The sequence below is a fragment of the Amblyraja radiata genome, chromosome 11 (genome assembly GCF_010909765.2).
Source record: "Amblyraja radiata isolate CabotCenter1 chromosome 11, sAmbRad1.1.pri, whole genome shotgun sequence".
NCBI classification, from domain to species: Eukaryota; Metazoa; Chordata; class Chondrichthyes; order Rajiformes; family Rajidae; genus Amblyraja; species Amblyraja radiata.
The window spans coordinates 56,093,337-56,116,797 of NC_045966.1; the positions used below are offsets into that span (position 1 = coordinate 56,093,337).

The 23,461-nt window shown below is 42.4% G+C and overlaps 1 protein-coding gene across 1 annotated transcript in view; it reads right to left on the reverse strand.

Annotated features, from left to right (window-relative positions):
* dock2 (dedicator of cytokinesis 2) overlaps nucleotides 1-23,461 on the reverse strand; it is a 703,541-nt gene that overhangs the window by 590,012 nt on the left and 90,068 nt on the right. Inside the window, exons 7-11 of the mRNA XM_033029960.1 lie at nucleotides 22,767-22,902; nucleotides 21,893-22,047; nucleotides 19,884-19,965; nucleotides 12,267-12,402; nucleotides 3,631-3,706 (exon numbers count right to left, since the gene is read on the reverse strand). Of these exons, the coding sequence (XP_032885851.1) occupies nucleotides 3,631-3,706; nucleotides 12,267-12,402; nucleotides 19,884-19,965; nucleotides 21,893-22,047; nucleotides 22,767-22,902 (585 nt within the window). The remainder of the gene's footprint in view (nucleotides 1-3,630; nucleotides 3,707-12,266; nucleotides 12,403-19,883; nucleotides 19,966-21,892; nucleotides 22,048-22,766; nucleotides 22,903-23,461) is intronic.

Below are 23,461 nucleotides of genomic sequence, written 5' to 3' on the forward strand. Positions count from 1 at the left end.
CGGCGTCCCAATTCTTCGCGGCACGTGACGTCAACCCACAACAACACCCACGACAGCCTACGACGATATAGATGACAGCCTACAACAACCAAAGTCAACATACAACAAGCTACGACCCTGATGGCATCAACTGAAGAGAGGCGGAGCGGTGCACTTTTTTTCAAATGACACAACGTGACTTCTCGTGACGCCGATACTGTCGCTGGTTGACGTAGCATGACGTAGGCTGCCGCCACTTGAATTCACCAAAGTCAGCACCCGGCGACAGCCAACGTCAGATGAAGTCAACCTGGCGACAGCCTACGACAACCTACGACAGCACCTACGCCAGGAGAAGTCACGCAACGTCAAGCTAACTGTCGCCGAGATGTTTTGAACATTTCAAAACCAAGTGGCGACAAGAAAAAGGCCACGACACTTGAGGCAACAGCTCAAGGCAATACAGGCGTCACGCCGCGCCATGGGGCCACAACCTATTTCCCGTCTGTCGACGAAAAATTCGCCTAAGTGGGACAGGCCCTTTACAGCGCCAGGGATCCAGATTCGATCCTGACTACGGGTCCTGTCTGTACTGAGTTTGTACTTTCTCCTTGGGAAATTTTCTGCAATTGGTCTAGTTTCCTTCACGCTCCAAAGACATACAATTTGTAAGTTAATTGGCTTCAGTAAAATTGTAAATTGAACTTGTGTGCAGGATAGTGCTGGTATGTGGGGATTGCTGGTCAGCGCAGACTCAGTGGGCCGAAGGAGCTATTTCATGCTGTATCTCTAAACTAAACTAAACTAAAAAGGCTCAGAAGCAGATGTGATGGAAAAAGAGCATTGGAGTACAAAGGTAAGGCCTCTGCTGAGGACTAACGCTACTGCATCAGGAAGAGGGAGGGAGGTCAGGGGGGATGGAGGTAAACTGGACAGGGGTATGGGCTGGATTCAATGGGGGTCAGTGGGGTGGAAGAAGGCTTGACAGAATGTTGGAGTCAGGAGAAGGGGTTGTCACTGGAAGGCATTAATTCATGGTTTGGATAACAGATTGAATCTCTGCAATCTGAATTTTTGACCCTTCAACGAACAAATCCAAACTTGAAATTGAATTAGTAGAACATTTATTTTTAATTAAATATAATGAGAGCTTACATATGCACGCATATGTGTAGGAGGAGAAATAATGTTTGCTTTTCATCGTAATGAAAAATGATTGAGTTTTCTTTGCCAACAACATCGCCCACATGCACGTACATTCACATCACACAACATGCACAGACACTCCAAAACACGCTCACCCTTCTCAATACACACACACGCACTCCCAAACACGCTCACCCTTCTCAATACACACACACACACACTCCAAAACACTCTCACCCTACACAATACACACACACTCCAAAACACGCTCACCCTTCTCAATACACACACTCCCAAATACTCTCACCCTACACAATACACACACACACACACACACTCCAAAACACGCTCACCCTTCTCAATACACGTACACACACTCTCAAACACGCTCATCCTACACAATACACGCACACAATCCCAAACACTCTCACCCTTCTCAATACACACACACACACACTCCCAAACACTCTCACCCTACACAATACGCACACACACAAGGGCACACGTATCTTCACACATACTCATGCACACACAAACATTACACACATATCCCACACACACACATTACACACATACTCCCAAACACACACATACTCCCACACACTCACATTACACACTTACACCCACACACTCACATCACACACATTCTCCCACACACTCACATTACATACACATTCCTAAACAGTCACATTCCACTCTCTCATACACACCCCCATTACACCCACACATTCATTTTCATATTAGCCACATGCACTCTCACATTTTGCCGTACACTCACACTCACAGGACACAAACATAAATAATTATACCCATTTTTGTACCCAATCCAGTACACTGTCACTGTACGCACAAATACTCTCACACACACATTCTCAGACGACAAGCACCCTCACTTGCACTCTTAAATTACACACATCTCAACACTCTCATACGCATTCAGAATATACACACAAATACACAGACTTTTTTTTGCACAACTCTCTCACGTGGTGCACTTGCACCCACACACACACACACACACACACACTTATATTCACTCTCACATTACACTAATAATTATCAATCTCTCCTGACGAATATGGCACAGGCAGTAACTGGAGACTCTCTTGACATCCTTAAGCTTATTCTCCATGGGAGTCTATAGACAACGAATGCCTAGTGATCTTTGTTTTATTCCATTGTCCATGATGCTTCGATGCCACAGGCAATGCCAGTCTGTATGTGATCAGTATCTGCCTTCTCATTTTGCAACCATTTAATAGCCACATCTGGAGACAGATTGAGACCAAACTGGGTGAATATGGCTCATTTCCTTTCACCTAAAGACAATTGTGGACCAGATGAGATGTTTACATCCAGCTGGTAGTTTCATGCCGATTGGTACTGAAACTATTTGTTTCTCATTTTCAAATTTATTAAATTCCTCACCTACCATGGTAGGATTTGAACACATGTCTCTCCAGCAGTGCTTCAAAACTCTGAGAGTTTAGTGTGATCAACAACCACAACATCACTATGACCAAAAGAAGCCTAATAGTTCCACCACTTAATCGTGAAGATTGAATGGAAATCAAGCAGAAATAAGTGGTTGTTTTTTTTGCTTACTTGCATATAGGCTATGAAGCGAAGTCCAAGAAATGCTGCATCACCTCCACTCCTATCCACCGACCAAGTCTTGCCACAGCCAGGCTAATGGGCCTGTCCCACTTAGGCGAATTTTCAGCAGACTGCCGGCAACTGTTAAGTTGCCGGCAGTCGCCTGAAAAACCGGCAACTGGAACAGTGACTATCAGAATGGAACACACACACACGCACACAAACACATAACTTCCTTCACCAGCCCGTTATGCAGGCGGGGGACAGGGCACGGGGGGGAGAGTGCTGTCTAATAAAATTCACAAGGTGCAAAGCCAAGGTGAAACGGACACACACCGTGATGAACAGGAAGGTTGGCGCTGTAAAAAGACGGCTAAAGCACAGTGTACGGTAAGTCCTTTAAAAAAGTGGGGAGAAGGGAGGGAGAGGGGGGTGAAGGGGGGAGAATGAGTGGAGAGTGAATTTTATTTTCCCAACAATTAACCACAATGATAATTAAAATCAATGTGACAGGATATCTAGATATATTTCCAGAAAGTTGTTTTGGATTTTTTTATGTTTACAACGTTTTGATAGAATTGCACATATCATTTATGTTCGGAAACTTTGAAAGACCAAGGGAAGGTGTCCTTTGGTTTCAATTATTTAGTGAGTGTATTAATATTGTGGGAGGATTCCCTTCAGACTGACCTCACAGGAAGTAAGAGGCTAGCGGGATTTTTTTGTAAAGGACTGGCACTGTTGCTAACAACTATTGACCCAAACAAATTATTACATTTGATGCTTTGCACGAAAATCTATGATTATGAAAATGAACGAAGCATCCCTTTCATTACTATCCTTTCAAAACTAACAGATGACTGCCCACACACACTGAAGGCAAGGAATTCATGAGATGGAGTGACTCACGGATGGAAAGGTATAAAATGCTGCTTCTCTTCATCGCTCTCTGCTTTGCCTTTCACAATATCAGTGATGTCCATAACTGAAAGGAAACACAAAAGAGTCAATGTAGCAGAGATGGAGTATTATTAGTCTATAATGAGAGCAGATGATAAGATACCACTGACTTTACCAATTCCATCAAGGCCAACTATACATCAAATACTATTAAAAGTGTAATAATGAAGAGGCATTGTTCATCATAGTTCTGGAGATTGTATGATGGATCATAAAAGCACTTTACGTTCACTATGGCCTCCAGTGCTCCATTTTTTTGATCCAATATCTAAAGGGTAACATAAACCTGAGAACGCGCTGAACGCCAATTAGCTTACAATCGTGAACAAACTTGCTAATTCTCTTGTTAAGCAGACTGATAATGTTAAATATAACAGTTCTGACCCCATGGACCACAACAGCATTAATCTGAAAATGACACTGAAGCAGGTGGCAGAAAGTGATTCAGCGAGTCAAATAATTTGTAGATTAACATATAAGAAACAGATAAACAGGTACATCCATAGGACAATTTGGAGGGATATGGCCCAAACGCAGGCAGGTGGGACTAGTGTAGCTGGGGCATGTTGACCGATGTGAGCAAGTTGGGTCAAAGTGCCTGTTTCCACACTATGACTCTATGGTGCTATGTAAAGCATGTTATTGAGTCAAGGTATATTCAATAACATGTCTTCGAATCAAGAAATATGTGGCACAGAAACAGCCTCTTCGGTCCATTGAGTCAACCACAACCATCAAGCACCCGTTTTTGTATTAATCCCATGCTCATCCATTGTAATTACTCAATTTCCAATAAACAATCCCCATCCCTTGAAGTTCTATCACTCATCCACATTAAGGAGAATTGATAGTTGCCAATTAGCTTAGCAACCCACATGTTGCGGGATATGCGAGGGAAACCTGTGCAAACACAGGGAGAGGGTGGAAACTCTGCACAGACAGCACCGGAGGTAAGGAGGGAGTAGAGGTCTCTGGAGCTGAGAGGCAGTATCTACAGCACCGTGCCAAACTCCCAACATTTCAAGATGCGAATCTACCACCCAAATTGTTGCTTTTAAACTAAACGAATAGATCAAAATACTGTGAGAAAATATGTAGGAAGGAACTGCAGATGCTGGTTTAAACCGAAAATAGACACAAAATGCAGGAGTAACTCAGCGGGTCAGGTAGCATCTCTGGAGAGAAGGAATGGATGATGTTTTGGGTTGACTGAAGAAAGGTGTCGACCTGAAAAGTCACCCATTCCTTCTCTCCTGTCCCGTTGAGTTAACTCCTGCATTTTGTGTCTATCTGCTGTGAGAAAATAATTGAAAATGAACTGCATATTCCCTCACAGTTTAATCAGCAGGGACATCTTTTTATTCTCTCTGACATTGTTGTTTTTCTAATCTATCTTGATTTGTTTGGTGGCTTGTGTTCAGGTGTGAACCCATCTATGTCTCCTGGGAGTCGTTTGCTGCTTCAAGCATTACCGAGTAGTCCAAGAACAACAATGAGGAATTAGCCGAGTCATTAGCAATGTGTGACATCAAAGTGCTTTTATCCACAGATCTTTAAAACCGAGAAAGCATCGAGATGCAGGAGGAGAAACGGGAGAGTGGGGCTAATTGAGATGATCTGTCAAAACTGCAAGAATGAAAAGCTGAATAGATTCCTTTGGTGCTGTGAGGTATTATGATTCCATGAAATCTCTTTAATGTCTCCTGAGCTTTGAAGACACACAGAACCAATCGAAACACCAGAAGTCAAAGTTAAAAAATGACAAAGAAGCTGAGTGCAGCATATATTGATAGAACAGGTAGCAAGGTGGCTATCTCTCTCAATGGCCGTGTGTCTTTCCTACCGGCTGTGAAATCTAAAGCTAATAATCCACCACAAAGTCAGAGAATTTGAACTCAGTTTAAATAATTAACAGTTTCATTGTTATTAACGCTGTTAATCATTCTTTGGTAGCTGGAATAACCTGGCTCCCATTAACTCTCTTGCTCTTCACAGCTGCAGCAGCTTTCTGTTATGTGGAATCAAAAAGAAATCAAAGAACGTTGAGAACAAAATGGGCTTGGAGACGGCAGCCTCAGAAGACAAGTTCCTGCCTTGATAGTTGTTGCTGGCCATTCGCCATCTTCTTTAGGGCTCAACAGTAAGGTGAAAAGGGGAATGTTTGAATACGATTTACTTTGTAGGTTTTATTAAACATAGGGTGAGAGGGGCTTGGAACACTTTAAATGCTGCCAGGGAAGGTGATGGAACCAGATACTACAGCAAGGTTTAAGGGGCATTTAGACAGATATATAAACAAAAACCAAGGAATGCAAGGAACTGCAGATGCTGGTTTACCAAAAAACTGCAAAGAGCTGAAGTAACCTATTCGTTCAGGCAACATCTTTGGTGGACATGGAAAGGCGACATTTTGGGTTGGGACCCTTCTTCATGCTGATGAAGCATCCTGATCTGAATTGTCACCTATCCATGTCCTCCTTGAATGCTGCTTGACCCTAATGCTTTGAGGCATGTGCAGACTACTGTGCAATTTAAACTTGGCATAGAAATTCAGTCAAGTCATGTCAAGTCACATTTATTTATATAGCATTTTTAAAAACAACTCTCGTTAGCCAAAGTGCTTTACATTTGTTATAAGAATAGTATAAACAAACAAACTACATACATATATACATCTAGCCCTCGCTCAGTGGATGTCAGGAAAGGCTTGTGAGTATAGATACGTTTTTAGTCTTGACTTAAAGGAGTCGATGGAGGGGGCAGTTCTGATGGGAAGGGGATGCTGTTCCTCAGTCTAAGAGTTGCAACTGCAAAGGAGCGGTCGCTCCTAAGCTTATGCCTAGACCGTGGGATATTCAGCAGCCCCAAGTCGTCCGATCTGAGGCATCTGGAGGTGGAGTGGTGGGTGAGAAGACTTTTAATGTAGGAGGGGGCAAGCCCATTGAGGGCTTTGTAGACATAGAGGACATATGTACCTTCAACGGCAGACTCTGTGCTACGGTGGGCCCCGAAACCTGATTGGAAAGTTTCCAAGATAGTGTTTTGGTGAAGGTAAGGCATAAGTTGACTTAAAATTACCTTTTCAAGGGCTTTTGAGAGGAAAGGCAGTTTAGAAATGGGTCTGTAGTTGCTTGGCAAGGTGTGGTCGAGGTTTTTTTCTTTCTGGAGTGGCTGCACCACCACAGGCTTGAAGCAGGTAGGTACAGTGCCAGTGGCCAGAGAGCTGTTGAAGATGGCGAGGATGCTGGGGCCGGCTGTTGTAATGACGTCCTTTAGGAGGGCAGAGGGGACAGTGTCGAGGGGGCAGATAGTAGGTTTCAAGGTGGTGATCAGTTTTACAAGGGAAGGTAGAGTAACAGGTTGGAAAAGATCTAATTTTGAAGAGCAGACCAATGAGACAGCCAGGTCATAGGTGGGAGGGGAAATATTTGTTCTCATGTTTTTTACTTTGCTGGTGAAAAATGTAGTAAATTCCTCGCACTTAGCAGGGGACCCAGTTAAGCTGGTGATGGGGGCAGGACACATGATGGAGGTGATGGTGCTAAAAAGGACCTTGGAATTATGAGCGGTTTTGGAGATGAGGGTGGAGAAATATTTAGTTCTAGCAGATTTTACCGCTTCCTGGTATTTGTGAAGATTGTTTTTCAGGAGATGCCTGGTGTGTCATAGGGCCTGTTTCTCCATTATCATTTTCTATATTCTATGTTCTGAGTATAAATCCCAGAACTAACTTGCTTCATCATATGCTTCAACTTATTAAGATGGGAGGTACTGTGTGGAAGAATTCAAACAATGTATTATTGCTGTGTAATATGCCATTTATGTTAGTGAAGCTGAAAGAGTGAAAAAAGCATCATAAAAAGAAGCACTTTGTAAAATTATTAACCAAGCTTTGATCTTCCTGCTTTCTAATGTTCAATATGTCAAAATCCAATGGGTGATGCCATTTATTAAATTTTCTGCAGATGGAATAAAATCGAGATGTTTAGGAAATGGTTTATCTTTCTGGTACCCAGGCAGATAGATACAGGCCTTTCAGCCCACCAAGACCACGCCAATCACCTGTTCACACTAGTTCTATACTTGATCCTACTTTCTCATCCACTCCCTGCACAACAGGGACAATTTATAGAGGACAATTAACCCACCAACCCACACATCTTTGGGATGTAGGAAACCAGAGCACCTGGAGGAAAACCCATGCAGTCACTGGGAAAATGTATAAACTCCACAGAGACAGCACCTGAGGCCAGGATCAAACCTGGTCTCTGGTGCTGTGAGGCAGCAGCTCCACCAGTTGTGCAGCTGTGCTGCCCTGCAAAATTGCAATGAAATTTGCCATCTGTTGGTACTTATTCATCGGTCACCATGAAAGGCAGTGATCAGAGAAGCAGAAAACTCATATGTGGTGTAGGATTGTATATATCCACCAGGCGGGTTTTGATGCAGATTATTGCAAACCAGTTCCTGAATCCGTATGGGATTGGTTTAACTTTAATATGTTCCGTTAAGATAGCCCGGTAAGTTCTATTCTTAATGATTTCATCAAAAAAGAGAGTGAAACTGCTGGAGAATTGATTGGCAATTTCAGAAGAGGTTGGGTATGCATGGGGGGGAGGGGAAGGGGGGGGGGGGGTGCAGTACAGGATTGATGGAACAGCTTAATAGAAACATATGAAAGGGGAGTAAAACAAGCAGCAGGCAACCAACAGCCATGGATGCAAACAGAACTGATATGTTCCATTCCTCTGCACAATCCTCTCTCAGCTTGAAGCACTGTACAATGTATATCATCATATCAAGCCAGACAAGGATATTCAGTGCAAAAAAGGGTTTTTAAAGTAATTTTAATGTTCATTTTCATTAAAATTTCCATTTCACCACTTGCTCAGATTGACTTAGCTTTGTTGACACTTACATTTCGGCAGTGTCTGTTAGTCAGAGAATTATAGAATGCGGAGTATCAAGGAACACAGAACGTGAAAGGGCTTGCCATCAGATTAAATAGAGTCTACACTGATCTCAATGTGCTGACAATCAATTGTCACTGGTTTATTCAATTGAAATGAATTCACTGTCAGTCCTGTAGCTTAAACCATGATATATAGTAGGTCTTTAGAATATCACAAAGTTTCTCTGATAGTTGTCTATTAAATAATAAGCATCCTGTTCTGATTAGTTTAGATTAGATTAGAATTTAAATAAATACTCCTCCCAGACTAGTGGGATGGAAGGTCGTGGTCTCTGGCAGTCTTTAAATAGCATAAACTCAGATGTTCTCAACCTAGTTTCTACTATGGTTCCGAGGTGCAGCACTGTTCCTCTTGGTAGCACTTGGTATTCACAGAACAATCTTATGAAGAGGATATTAGAAATGGATAAGGTGGCTGGGGGAGACAGTATCCGTAGTTATCTGCAGGAAAAATGTCCCCGATGTTGGGGTAGTCCAGAACCAGAGGTCACAGTTTAAGAATAAGGGGTAGGCCATTTAGGACTGAGAGGAGGAAACACTTTTTCACCCAGAGAGTTGTGAATCTGTGGAATTCTCTGCCACAGAATGAAGTGGAGGCCAATTCACTGGATGATTTAAAGAGAGTGTTGGATATACGTAGCTCTTCGGGCTAACAGAATCAAGAGATATGGGGAGAAAGCAGGAACAGGGTACTGATTCTGGAAGATCAGCCATGATCATATTGAATGGCGGAGCTGGCTCAAAGGGCCGAATGGCCTACTCTTCCATCTATTTTCTATGTTTCTAGTTAGGGATGAGGAATATTTATTGCGCAACATATTGTCGGATATTGGCATGAATCTGAGATGGTAAATTTGATTGCTTGCTATTTCAACTATGCTAAGAATAAAGCTATGCAATTGTTTTCAGAGGTTATTGCATCAATACGGATAGGACTGAGGTAACTACATGTGCCTTCATTTGTCCTGACAAATGCTTACTTAGAGTTATGTTCCCAACAATGTTAAAATGTCTCCAGTGTTGGGAGTAGTTGCAGCTAGGAGTTGCTCTCAGAACAAAGAAGACAAAGACTGGATTTGATGGAGATGTTAAAATTATGAAAGATTCAGATACATAGATACTGGTAAAATCATGGTCTGATGCAGCAATTCCCACGCACAGGAACTCAAGGGGCTGCAGAACGTGGTAGACTCAACCCGGTCAAGCATAGACACATCCCTCTCCACCATGGAAAACATCTACATGAGATCCTGCCTCAGGAAGACAGCATCCATCATCAAGGATCCCCACCTTCCAGGAAAAGCCCTTGTCTCATTAGTACCATTGGGCAGGAGGTGCAGAAGCTGAAAGTTGCACACCAATGTCATGAAAAGCTACTTTCCTGCAACTATCGACCAGCACAACCCTAATCATACCTCGACAAGCAGAACACTATGGACCACTTCTTGCATTATCATGGTCTGTTTTTTTCTAATTGTGCTTAGGTACTAATACCTTGTTTTTTGCCATCTTTTTTTTTCTTTTCACTATCTTGCAGAATTTATGTGAATTTAATGTATAATTCTGTTTTTGTGTGTGTGTTGTCTGAGTTTATCTGCTTGTGATGCTGCTGCAAGCAACATTTTCAGTGTATTTGTACCTCACTGTATTTGTGCAAGTGACAAGAATCTTAACTCAACTTAACTGGATGGAAAATAAAGGATCAGTTTCCAGGTGAAAAGTCAATAACCAGAGGGAGCTGATTTAAGACTGTTTCTCAAATGAATCAAAGTCAACATGAGAAAAGACTACTTTATGCAATGGATCGTTAAGATTGACCTGCTCAAGCATATCCCATGAGAAGGGATGTTTGGTTGGTGGGCAATGGTTATGGATACCAAATGTGTATCAGAAAATATGTTGTACTCTTCATGAGAAATAAAATGGAGTGATATAAGAATGCAGGTCGAGAGACACCAATTGCAATGCTCTTTGAAAGTACCATCATGAACTAACAAAGGCTTTGAAAAGAAAGCAATATATTTTTCATATCGAGAGAATGTAGGCAGCAGTATTTAATTAAAAAGTTAACATATTGCATTGTAAGTCCATATATTATCGCATTTAGGTATTACATATTGTATGGAATGTCACTGAGGAAAGGTTTTATGAAAATCTATAACTCGAAAATATGCTGCTCATTCGAAAAAGTATGTCAATTTATTAAATCATGAAATAGATACTGATGTCCAAATCCACTTGGCCATTATTTGTCTCTCCAAAAGTAACCTGCATCTACGAAAGCTATCCAAATATGTTGGTTCCAATCTACTTGCCTTCATTATCCAACAGATCAACATCATGATTGAGTTGATGATTCTTTATGTTAGTGTTAACCTTGACCATTACCAATCTGCGCTACCTTGAGCTATCATTAGATTAATTTGTTACGCTTAACATGAATTTTTTAGTTGCTTAACTTGAGCCTATTGAAATGTTCCACACACTGGGTTCTGTGCAAGCTCTACTTGTAGAAATACACTGAGAAATGTGTGAAGTGACAAGACAATTATAATTTATGAATCATTTTGTAAGAAATCTGCTCAGGGACAGATAAATACAATGTAATATTTATTGATTGAAAGAGCCAATTAGAAAACAAATTGTCTTTTTGTACAATGGATAGATTAAATTGTAATATAGACAATGGGAAATTATTTTAAAGAAGAACATGTTAAGCTTTTTGATGTAATTCTCTATTGTCACAATGTGTAAACCCTTAGACTCATGTTCCTGAGTTACTGAGTAAAAATAAATGAATTTAGATTAGAAAGGAATGACAACAAAAAACAATCTTTCCATCAAGTTCATTCTTATCATCATCTAGGTATACTTGTCAAAAATAGACCTAAGCCAAATAATTAAATCACCTCAAGAAGGCATCAACTAAAAGCAAACAATCAACATTTTAGTTTGAGAGCCTTTGGGGACTTGTTTTGAAATGTTGACTGCCCCTTTACCTCCATAGATGCAGCATGACCTATTGAGTTTCGCCAACAGCTATTTTTTTAAACTCCAGAGAGCAGCATCGGCAGGCCCTTTTGTCTCTAACCCCAGTCAAATATCTGGAAGAATAATGTTTTGTGCAACTCTTTCCTATCCAAAAATAAATCCAATTCAAAATCATATATAAATAATTGTGTTCATCAAATGTCCGAAACATCTATAATCATGGCATTTAAATTCCTGGGACACTTTACAGACATGAGAGACGGAATGAAAATCTTTACCCAAATTGGATTAAATCTCCATTTGTTTTTTAATGTAAGCATGCAACTGGCATGATGGTGTAGTAGATAATGCTGCTGCCTCATATATGATGAAAATTCATCAAAATAACTGTATGTGTTTTTCCACCGCTCTGCTCACAGGAATCCCCAAGGTTAGTGTAAACCTGCTGTTTACAGCTGAATCATCTCTTTAGAACAATATTATCTATTGTTTTTTTTTTTGTTTTCTCATTCATCTTATCTAAGCCAAGCATTGTTTCAGTCACAATAAATCATACTGACCACTCTGCCATATTTCCAGTCATCAATGTTGGACCACAATACATTGTGTAGCTACTCATTACCTGCCACTCCAAAGGGTCGTCTTAACCCCTGAGTACATTTCTTCTGGGTTGTCTCTTTCAGATCCATCTTCCCAACTCGAACAATTTGGCAAATCAGATAAATTTTATCCCGATTCAAATCCTTGTTTCCTAGATCCTACAGAAAATAATTTTAAGAGCATTGAGATTAGAAGTTGATACTGACTCACTGTAATTAAAACCAGATTATTTCCAAATTATAGTTATACAAGAATGCCTCAAGAAGGCAAATAATTTCATCAATGACCCATACCAGTTTGGCCATGCTCGCATCTAGTCGATGCCATCAGTATAAAGGTATAGTAGCAGGTGAACCATTACCTCCAGGTTCATGAACAGCTTGTTCTCAATAACCATCTTAAACCATCCTGCACAACCCTAACCACTATCCCACCCCAGCATCGAACAGCTAAGTACTATGCACTACTAAGGTTGCCTTACATATTTTGGCTTGCACTTTCACAGTCTGGTTTGCCTACATAACTGATAACTTATTGTATATTTGTTTGTTGTGTTGTTGTGTTTAATATGCCTGTAAAGCAAGGAAGAATTTCATTGTTCTGGTCCCAGTACATATGATTCTTGACTCTTGAATACTCAACAGCATCACTCACAGAAGAATGGAAGAGTGCTACAAACCTGCACTAACTCACCAATTCCTACTCATTGCATGGGTTCTCCAAGAAATGAACTTCTAAGGTAATGTTTAATTTGGTTATTATAGAGACACTGAGGAGTGCAATTGAAGCTGTAATTTTCCAGGCAGTTATGGAATATTCCACTACCCTTGAGCCTTATTGCAGTAATGGCCCAAACAAGGGTAAGATGATGTAATACCTAAGGTAAGTCACTAATTACTGCTCTTGAACACGTCAGCAATTTACATCTCGATCCACAAATATATTGAATGAGAATCAAGAGAAAATTGTTCCACGTGTTCAAGAAGGAACTGCAGAAACTGGAAAATCGAAGGTACACAAAAACGCTGGAGAAACTCAGCGGGTGCAGCAGCATCTATGGAGCGAAGGAAAATTGTTCCACGATCTGCAGCCAAACCTGGAGGTGATTGTGGTATTGTAGGTTTACAATCTCAGACCCAGAACTCTACTGGAGGTCCTTGTGATATCCTGGATGCAAACATCATCACCTGTTTCATCAATGATTTTCTCTCCCTCATAAAATCAGAAGCAGTGATGTTTGCTTTTGATTCCACTATGATTAGTTCCATTCACAGACAAAATGCAAATTTGTCCTCGTCTGGTTCAGACTCTAACATTTTTAACAAGCGGTGGCAGGCCTGGTGGCACGGCGGTCGAGTTTCTGCCTTACGGCACCAGAGACCCAGGTTCGTTCCTGGCTATGGGTACGGTCTGTACGGATTTTGTACCTGCATGGGTTTTTTTCCAGGATCTCCAATTTTCTCCTACACTCAAAAGATGTACAGGTTTGTAGTTTCATTGGCTTGGGATGATTGTAAATTGTCCCTAGTGTATATAGGGTAGTGTTAGTGCGCGGGGATCGCTGTTCGACAGGCTCGGTGGTATAAAAGGCCTATTTCCACGCTGTATCTCAAAACTAAACTGAACTAAACTAAATCTAAACTTGAAGAGTACAAGATGGTGCTGGAAATGAGGTGACTCTTGCATACTGCCTCAGTGTAATCTTATATTCTTGTGATTGTGCTTATGTATAGTAAGACTTTTTCTGAACTTTATACAAATAAAAATAATTTTACAATGCCTCAGCACATGTGACCAGAAAGTATAATTGAACCATTGAATTGGGAATATGAACAAGCTCATCCAAATACATTGACCTTACTGAACTACAGTTTGTTACACAAATGGCCTGCTTGTTAACAGACCTTTCATGTGTTATTAAAGTGATTTCATATTGAATGCAGGCATTGTTAAATCTCAGGTTCATCACTGTGTAATATTATAATGTTATCATTATAATTGCCTCTTGTCTGCAGGTTCTGATTCTTATTGATCATCTTCTAATTATTTACAGTCCTGACCCAAGGCAATCAATTTCACAAGATCACCCATGCTCCCCACTGAGTCAAGCACGCCATCTCACACAATTACTAAAAGGGCAAATGGATAGTAATTATGAGCAGGACACAGTCAATGATCTCTTGCTTTCTGGCCCATGATCAACAAACTCCAGTTTGGCCTCCAACCGTTGTCTGGGCCCAGGTCACCACAGACAGAGAATTTTACTTCGGAGTCACGTGAGTGACTACGTGAAGAAGGGCCGTCCATCTGCGTGCGCGTCATTACGTCTGATCGCAACACGCACGACGGACTGGCAGGCACTGAGTCCTCCCAGGCCGTCGGGATAAGCAGGTAAGGAAAGTTGAATCACTTACCTGCGTTCTTTTGGGCTTGAAGTTTTTTTCAGAGCCCAGATGTCGAGGAGACGGCCCGGGGGGATGTCGGCTGCCGAAGACCGCAGCTTTCCAAATAGCGGGCGACGGTCTTGTTCCCGACATTAGCGCCGACAGCAGAATCGGCAGGAGACTTTGCGCGGGAGCAGGAGCTCCATGGTTGTCCTGCGGGGCGTAATGCCACCCGCAAGTCTAAACGAACCCGTTGACTCAGATGAGTCCGGGGAAGAGGGATACCCTCCCTCAACGGAGAGCGTCTGAGGACGACTTCTCCCACATGGAGCAACATATGGAGAAGTTGCTCCAACAATGATCTGCTCCAAGGGAGGGAGCAGTATCAGCACGGCCTACAGCAGTGCCGGTGCCGGGAGCCTCGCACATAGGGCAGCCCAATGTCTTCCCCATTGGAGGGGGGACTACATGTGGAAGAAACCACTCTGAATCAGAGTACAAAGAAGAGGGGGGGGGGGGAACCTTCCCAGGGACAAGCAGAAGAAAGGAAGTAAGTAAGTAAGTTTTACTTATATTGCACTGTTTAAGTCAACACCAAAATGCTTTACATAAAAGGAATAATAAGCTTCCATACAAACAAACAGAAAATAAGTGCTTCTGCAATCATCCAGGTTCCACTGGGTGCTTCCCTGGATGGAATCTAGCTCATGACAGCCCGGGTATTATGGAGAACCCGCAGGCAGCAGCACCTGTTTTCAGGGATGCACAAATGTCTCCTGCTCTGAGGAGAGGAGCATTCATGGTCCATTTCAGTCTGACCAAAGCTAGAATCTCATTTAGGTCCACTGGAAGGGCCATGTCAGCACAGGTATCCTCAGAGGCCTGCGGCAGCACCTGTTTTCAGGGCTGCCTACGAACCTCACTCTCAGTGGAGGGGAGTGTGAATGATCATTAGGTAACAGATCTCGAATTTAAAGTATGAACATACTGAAGCATGCATATGGCCTCAAGAGCCAGCAGTTGGCAAAATATCCGCATAGGCGACAACACACCCCACACCTCCATAGGGGGTAAGCGGTTCACTGAATCCGGTGGTAGCTTGAAAGCTGGGCACGGAAATACGATCAGAGTCATCTTTCAAGGCAGACTCAAAATAATGGCCAGAATTGTCCTACAAGGCAGGCTCAGTATGATGAGGTTTTCAGACCAGACCCAAGCAGAGGTCGGGAGAAACATGGAATCCACACTCCTTACCTGTCCTACTCCCAATCAAGGAGAGAAAAGGAATCCGCATCAGGGGCCTTTGGGCTTACCACAAGACCACCGGTAGCCATGGAGGTAGGTGGGTCTGGGTTTACTGAAACAAGGGATTGTGGAGCAGTTACATGTTGGTAATTTACTCTTGTGTTCTTGTTCAAAATGACAATAACATGAAATTTCAGAACTGGTTTTGAAAAAAACCCCCCCAAAAATCCCCAGATAATAACGTGATAATTATACTGCACAACATACACAGGTTCCAAGCAGACTTGGAACTCGGACTGGAATTGTCTTCGAGGCAGGCCCAGTAATTTTGGGCAGGATTGCCATTCAGGACATGTGACAGATGGAGGATGTCACTTCATCCAGGTTTAACTCATTTGTGCAGTATAGACTTTTAGAAACAGTAATTTTGTTACGGACTAACTACTGTTTTATAGGAGCTTCCTATAAAATGATCGCATGGCATGCATCGACCTCAAAGATGCATACTATTCGGTGTCTATTCACTAAGAACAGGAGATATTTGAAGTTTATCTGGATGGTATGGATCTGCTAAATGGGTTGACATCAGCTCCTAGACTATTGACAAAACTACGGAAACCAATTCTGGGTCTACAAAGGTCTCAGAACCACATAGTAATGGCATATTTGGACAATTTCATTTTGGAGGCACCATGAATTGGCAGAAGCATCAGTCAAAGCAAACCAAAACCCTGTTTGATAGAATTGGTTACCTCATCCATCCAGTTAAATCAAAATTGACACCTACAAGGGTAATTGATTACCTAGAATTTACTATCAAAAACAATAAATATGTTGGTGACTTTGCCTAGGGCCAAACGACTATATTAATCAAGCCTGCTATGACCTGATAGTCAAATGCTAGCCATCTATCAGGCAAACAGCGAGTGTAATTGGCAAATAGTAGCCGCATTTCCAGCAGTACGTACGGGCCTTTGCATTACCAGAATTACAGCGAGCAAAGGAACGAACACTCAGATTCCATGCAGGCAAAATTGACAAAACTATGGATTGCCAGCAGAGACCTTTGTTGAATAACTATGGTGGATAACGGACGTGAGAAAGCTCAAAGTAAATTTGCTTGAAAGCCATCGAGGGTTCTTCAGACCTATGCTAGCGGCTAAGGATGGGGAGCTACTAACACAGTCTAGAGCTGTGGGGGCAGATGGAATGAGCAGGAGTCTGTAATTCCCCAACACATGGAATCAATTACCCAGAATTGTTGGGGGCACAATTTGGACTCAAGGGGTTCTGTAGCAATATGCAACCAGTGCTGTTCAAATTCAGATTGATAACACCACTGCGGTGGCACATATCCACTAACAAGGGTGGTGTAAAATCTGTATCTTACGATAGATTGTCGAACCTCATTTGGCACTGGTGTATCAAGAGGAATATTTGAGAAATCTACGAGGTAGATATAACACGTTGACAGATGCTGGATCACGGATGTTTAATAACAACACAGAATGGATGTTGAATCAGGCAGTATTTAACGAAATAACTACACGATTTGGCATACCAGATTTGATCTATTTGCATCTAGACTAAACCATCAGTTACCCAGATATGTGTCCTGCAAGCAAGATCCAGGAACAAAGGCAGTGGATGCTTTCTCCCTCAATTGGGGAGGATTGTTTATGCATGTTTTCCGCAAAATTGTCTCACAAACCGATGCTTGACCAAAATCAAGCAAGACTAAGCCACAGGCATATTGGTAGTGCCAGATTGGCCTACTCAAGCCTGGTCCCAAAAATTTTGCGAACTATAGTCCAGCCAGTTATGGCTGTACCCAAGAGCAGGTACCTCCTAGTGAACCCAGTTACAGGGAGTAATCATCCACTACACGAACGTATTAACTTGTTGGTCTGCAGATTCTGAGGCGGCCATTTCAAGGCATAGGACTGTCCGAACAAATACAACACAGTTCGGATAACAGATGTCTTGGAGTTTCCTATCAACTCTGTACTATAACTACAAACAAAGTTATAGTGCATTCAATAGTGCCAGAGTCGCACTTTCCTCCTTTCTGACGCTGCAAGCAGGGCACAGGTCGATAGGAACGCACCCCTCTATAACAAAATTCATGAAGAGAATTTACAATCTAATACCTCTAAGACCAAGGTACATGGACATGGGATGTGAGCGTGGTACTAACCCTACTTTGACAGTGGGGACCGCCTATAACTAACCCTGAAGGTGGTATGCTGACAAAGAGTCCAGACACTGCAAAAGCTACGGTTGGACCACATGACCACCAATATGAACAACATAACATTCGTAATCAGGAACCTGATATAAACATAGCAGGCCAGGAATGCCAGGGATGGAGATCCAGTTCTTGGCATATCCAGAGGACCTACGGTTGTGTGTGTGGTAACATACTAACACCACTATCTGAGAGTTACGGAGAACCACAGAGGCTCAGAACAGACCAGAAGGTGTCAACACAAACCATCTCCAGATGGTCAAAGGGGGTAATGGCGGTAACAGAGTGAACGTTCATATGGTTAAATCTCACTCCACCAGGGCTGCATCTACGTCGGCAGCAAGAGCAATGGACATGCCTCTTGACAACATCCTAGTGGCTGCAGGATGGACGAATGAAATAACGGTCCACCGGTTTTATAACAAACCTATTACCGGACTGGGGGTGTTTGCACGTACCATTTTAAGTTCTGTCCCATAGTTTACCCCCAAGGTTGGGAGGGGAAACTAGTTTTTTAAAACTTTTCTTTCATTTAAAGCATCAGTGTCCTTACTTAACTACGTAATGTCTGAATGCTTTAATGATTACACGCATCCATGGTCAATCCATTCAGTGTGTGACGCCTGGATTCGTAACCGGCGTAAAATCACAGAGCTTTGAAATCTTCACGTAGTCACTCACGTGACTCCGAAGTAAAATAGTAAGATTAAACGAGAACTTACCAGTTTGAAGTTTGATCTTGATTTTATGAGGAGTTACGATGAGCGATTACGTGCCCACCGCTCCCACCCTCATACTATCAAGGTCACATGGAAGTTCTAGTTTCTTCAATCTTACTATTCTCAGGTCTTCTTTTTATCTGTGATTTAACACCGCTGCTTTGAAGATTGACGCGCACGCAGACGGACGGCCCTTCTTCACGTAATCGCTAATCGTAACTCCTCATAAAATCAAGATCAAACTTCAAACTGGTAAGTTCTCGTTTAATCTTACTATTTTATCATTAATTCTCTCCACCACCATCATTAAATTGGCTGCTGTGTGGACGAGCTACAAAATTATTTGCTGTAACTGAGACAGGCTACTATAACAGCACCTCCCGAACCCATGACATCTTCTACTCAGGGCTGCAAGAACAATACTACAGGCTGCATGTTCCTCTCCAAGGCAGCCACAGACCTGATGTAGAAATGTTTTTGCTGGTCCCTTACTACAACGGTTCAAGTAGGCTGCTCACCATAACCTTCTTTAGGGCAAATTTTAGTTTAGAGATACAGCGCTGAAACAGGCCCTTAGGGCCACCGAGTCTGCACTGACCAATGGTCCCCGCACCCGCACATTAACACTGCCCTACACAAACTTGTTTTATACAAGCCAAGTAACCTACAAACCTTTGTAGTGTGAGAGGAAACCTAAGATCTCAGAGAAAACCCACGCAGGTAATGGGGAGAACGTTCAAACTCCGCACAGACAGCACCCGTGGTCAGGATTGAACCATGGTCTCTGGAGCTGCAAGGCAGTAGCTTTACTGCTGTGCCACCGTGCCGCATGTAGGGATGGGCAATAAATGCTGACCTTGTGGGAAGTGCCTGGATCCCGAAATTAAACCAAAACAAAACTCTTTACACTCAATTACTTGTTGTACCATATAGCGCACCTATTCAAAGCAAACAAACAAAGCTTTTCTGATTTCTCAGTTGAATATGTTAAACCTGTCCTTAAAGAACAGCTCCATTATTCTATGATACAATTTAATACTTACAGTGAACACAACTTTCAGGTTGTTCAGCATGTCGATTTCTTTTGGGAGTCCTTTACTTCCCCACGACACTAAATAATTTTCACTAGAAGAGAGGGAGAAGTGAAACAAGGACAATTTAGTAAATCTGTTCATAGCTTGGCACAGTGTTGCACACCAGCTGCCTTATAGATGCCTCAAGCTATGAACTAGTTCACAGCTCCCTGAAACTTGTGCCCGTGCCCTTCAATTAATGGTTATTGTTAATGTGTTTTCAAGTCAGATACAAATGGTACACAATTAGAAATCATCCCCTCTCTTACATCATGTTTTACTACATTCCGTTTAGAAAAGTACAATCCTATCTACTCTAACACCCGTGAGCAGTGTCTGTAACGTGACGGTCCTTTCTAATGTTTTGGTTTTCCCCTCCCATCATCCTCATTATCCCCAGAAAAACGAGCAGCCCAGCTCGGAAACCAGAAGGCAGATTCATCAGGAAAATAGAATGGGATTGCATTGTTGAGAGAGCAGAGATGTGCAAGGATGTTGCCTAGTTTGGAGGATTTTAGTTAGGGACGAGACTGCATATTCTGAGCCTCATGAAAGGGATTGAGGGATGAGCTGATAATCATGCACAAAATACAGATAGGGTGGATGGTTACTTTTCCTCCCATGGTATGGGTACTAAAAAACAAGAAGACGTAGGTATTATGTGAGAGGAAGAAGTTTGAAAGGGGATCTGAAGGGTAATTCTCCTTGCTGAGAGAGTGGTTGATATCACTGTTGATACCACTGTTTTGACTGTCAGAGTGGTGTTCAGTAAATAACCTGACTCTGAACACCACAAAGACAAAGGAGCTAATACTGGACTTCAGGATGAAACAGGACGCAGACTTGGCCCCACTCTGCATAAATGGGGCATGTGTGTAAAGGGTGCAGACTTTCAAATTCCTAGGAGCCCTCATATCCGAGGACCTCTCCTGGTCGGCCAACACCACTGCAACCATCAAGAGAGCACAACAGAGACTCCACTTCCTGAGAGTGCTCAGGAGGCCCAACACCAAGAAGAAGCTGCTGGTGGCCTTCTACCGGGCGACCATTGAGAGTCTACTGACATATTGCATGTCAGTGTGGTATGCAGGCTGCTCTGCTGCAGATAAGAAAGCGCTCCAGAGAGTGGTATAAACAGCAGAGAGAATCACCGGCTGCCCACTGCCCTCTCTGGAGGATATTGCCACCTCACGCTACCTCAGCAGAGCCACTAACATCATCAAAGAGTCCACACACCACCGTTTTGAACTGTTGCCCTCTGGCAGGCATTACAGGTCAGCCAAAACACGTATCTCCAGACTCAGAGACAGTTTCTTCCCCAAAGCAATCTTCACTCAACATGAAAAAACACTGAGTATTATTCATGCTGCACACTTCCATGTTGCTACCCAACTTGAACTTTACTATCACCATGTGCAATACTGATTATTTACCTATCTTGATACCTAGTTTTTAACATTGTTTTTAAGTTGTGTCCTGTGTTTTTATGTTTGTATATTATGCACCAATGGAGTGGCAACAATAATTTCATTGTATGCAGTGCTTACAATGACAAATAAAGGCATTTAATTTCATTTCGTATCTGAACATGCTTCAAGTGGAGGTGGTGGAAAGAGGCAAACTATTGTGTTTACAGGCCATTTAAATGGAAACTTAAACAGGGCAAGGAAGGATACAGTCCTATTGCGGGCAGTAGGGATAGATATAGATGGGCACCATGGTCAGTTGAACGGTCCACTTTGTGCTGTCTGATTAACTCTAAGACACACATGTGCCTAGAGAAGCATTTTCAAAGAGTATAGCCTGAAAACTTTATTTTCTCATTACAATTTTGAATTAACTTACTTGATTAATTATCTAAAGTAAAGGATTTTATTGAGGTAGATGTAGAGGTTAAGTAGTTTCCTCACAAGCTGTGTGATTACGATGAAGTATTGGTACCCAAATCACAGCTGCTGTAAGGTTACTTGCTGACTCACCTGATAATTGACTGTTTCAGTGGATCGTACAAAGCCATGAAGAGTTCAGAATCCTCTCCGATGCGACACACAAAGTTTCGTACAAACACGTACAGGCCGTGAGTTGGCGAAGATGCCATACGGGCAAAGTTGCAGCTGTCTGTTTGACTCTGGGACTGTGGAAACAAGGAGAAGAAATTTGTTTTTTCCCCTCAAATTTTGGACCGAGTGATCAGATCCGATGTTATAACTCAGAGGGCTTGTAACTCAGAGGGCACAGTGGTGCAGTGGTAGAGTTGCTGCCTTACTGTGCTTGCAGCGGCAGAGACCCCGGGCTTTATTCCGACTATGGGTGCTTGTCTGCATTGTGTTTGTATGTTCTCCCCTTGACCAAGATCTTCGGTTTCCTCCCACACTCCAAAGACGTACAGGTTTATAGGGTAATTGGCTTAGTAAAAATGTAAATTGTCCCTAGTGTGTGTAGAATAGTGTTAGTGTGCAGCGAGCACTGGTCAGTGCGGACTCAGTGGGCACAAGGGCCTGTTTCCATGCTGTATCTCTAAACTAAACTAAACTAAACTAAACTCCTCAAATGTTCACTCGAAGTTTAACCCCCACTCCTCCCCTCCTAACGTAGTTCTATCACTATTTGTTCCTTTGCTAGATTATTCAGCCTCCACTAGGCACCCACCCAAAGTAGTTATTGTTAGTCTTTTTATTTTCTCTTCCATGGAGAATATCTTTACTCCATGTGTTTTGGTTCATTGGCTGAATGTTCTTTGCACAACACTCAGAGATGGACATGATAATCTAGGTAAACTCCAACAGATATTCCATGGACTACAGTGCCCATCCTAAGATGAACCATGCATCATGCAGCAAAGATTATGGATACCGTTTCTTCCTTTATCCTCTCGGTGATTTGTTTTGTGGCCTGCTCGTGAGCGTGGAATAGGCTGATGACACTCGTCACGTCCGGGTCCATAATATTGCCGTTCTCATCTCTGACCACAAGGTCAAGTTCCAGAATTCTGCACAGACAATAAACGATGGTTAAAAAATAGAAAGCAATGCACCAAATGTGGGCAAGTGGGGGAAACATAGGTCAGTGCAATGATCGGCATGGATAGGTAAAGGGAAGGAATTGGATCAAAATCGGGGAGAGGGCAGAGACTGGAGAATGGAGGAGCGATTGGAAATCTTAAAGAAAAAAAGTGTTGGAAATCCCCAATAGATGGAGAGATAAAGATAGTAAATTATAGAGATTGATGACTTTTCGTGCAGCCATGGATGAATTCTGCGTTGAGTCCCAAGTTCTGTATTGTGACTCGTTCAAAGATGAGATGCTGCTCCTCAAACTATTGGGTTATATTGGAATTCAACAGGACAAAAAGTGATTAGAGGGGGCTGGGAAGGAGAGTTAAAATGATAGGCAGCTGGAAGCTCAGGGTCACCGGTGCAGATTGGCAGTGTTCTGTAAAGAGGTCACAAAATCTAGGCTTTGTATTTTGTGTGTAAGGGAGTATCAAATGTACACTAGGTTGGGAAGTTAAGGTGATATTCTGCTTTAGCTGATTTGAAAAAAAAAGG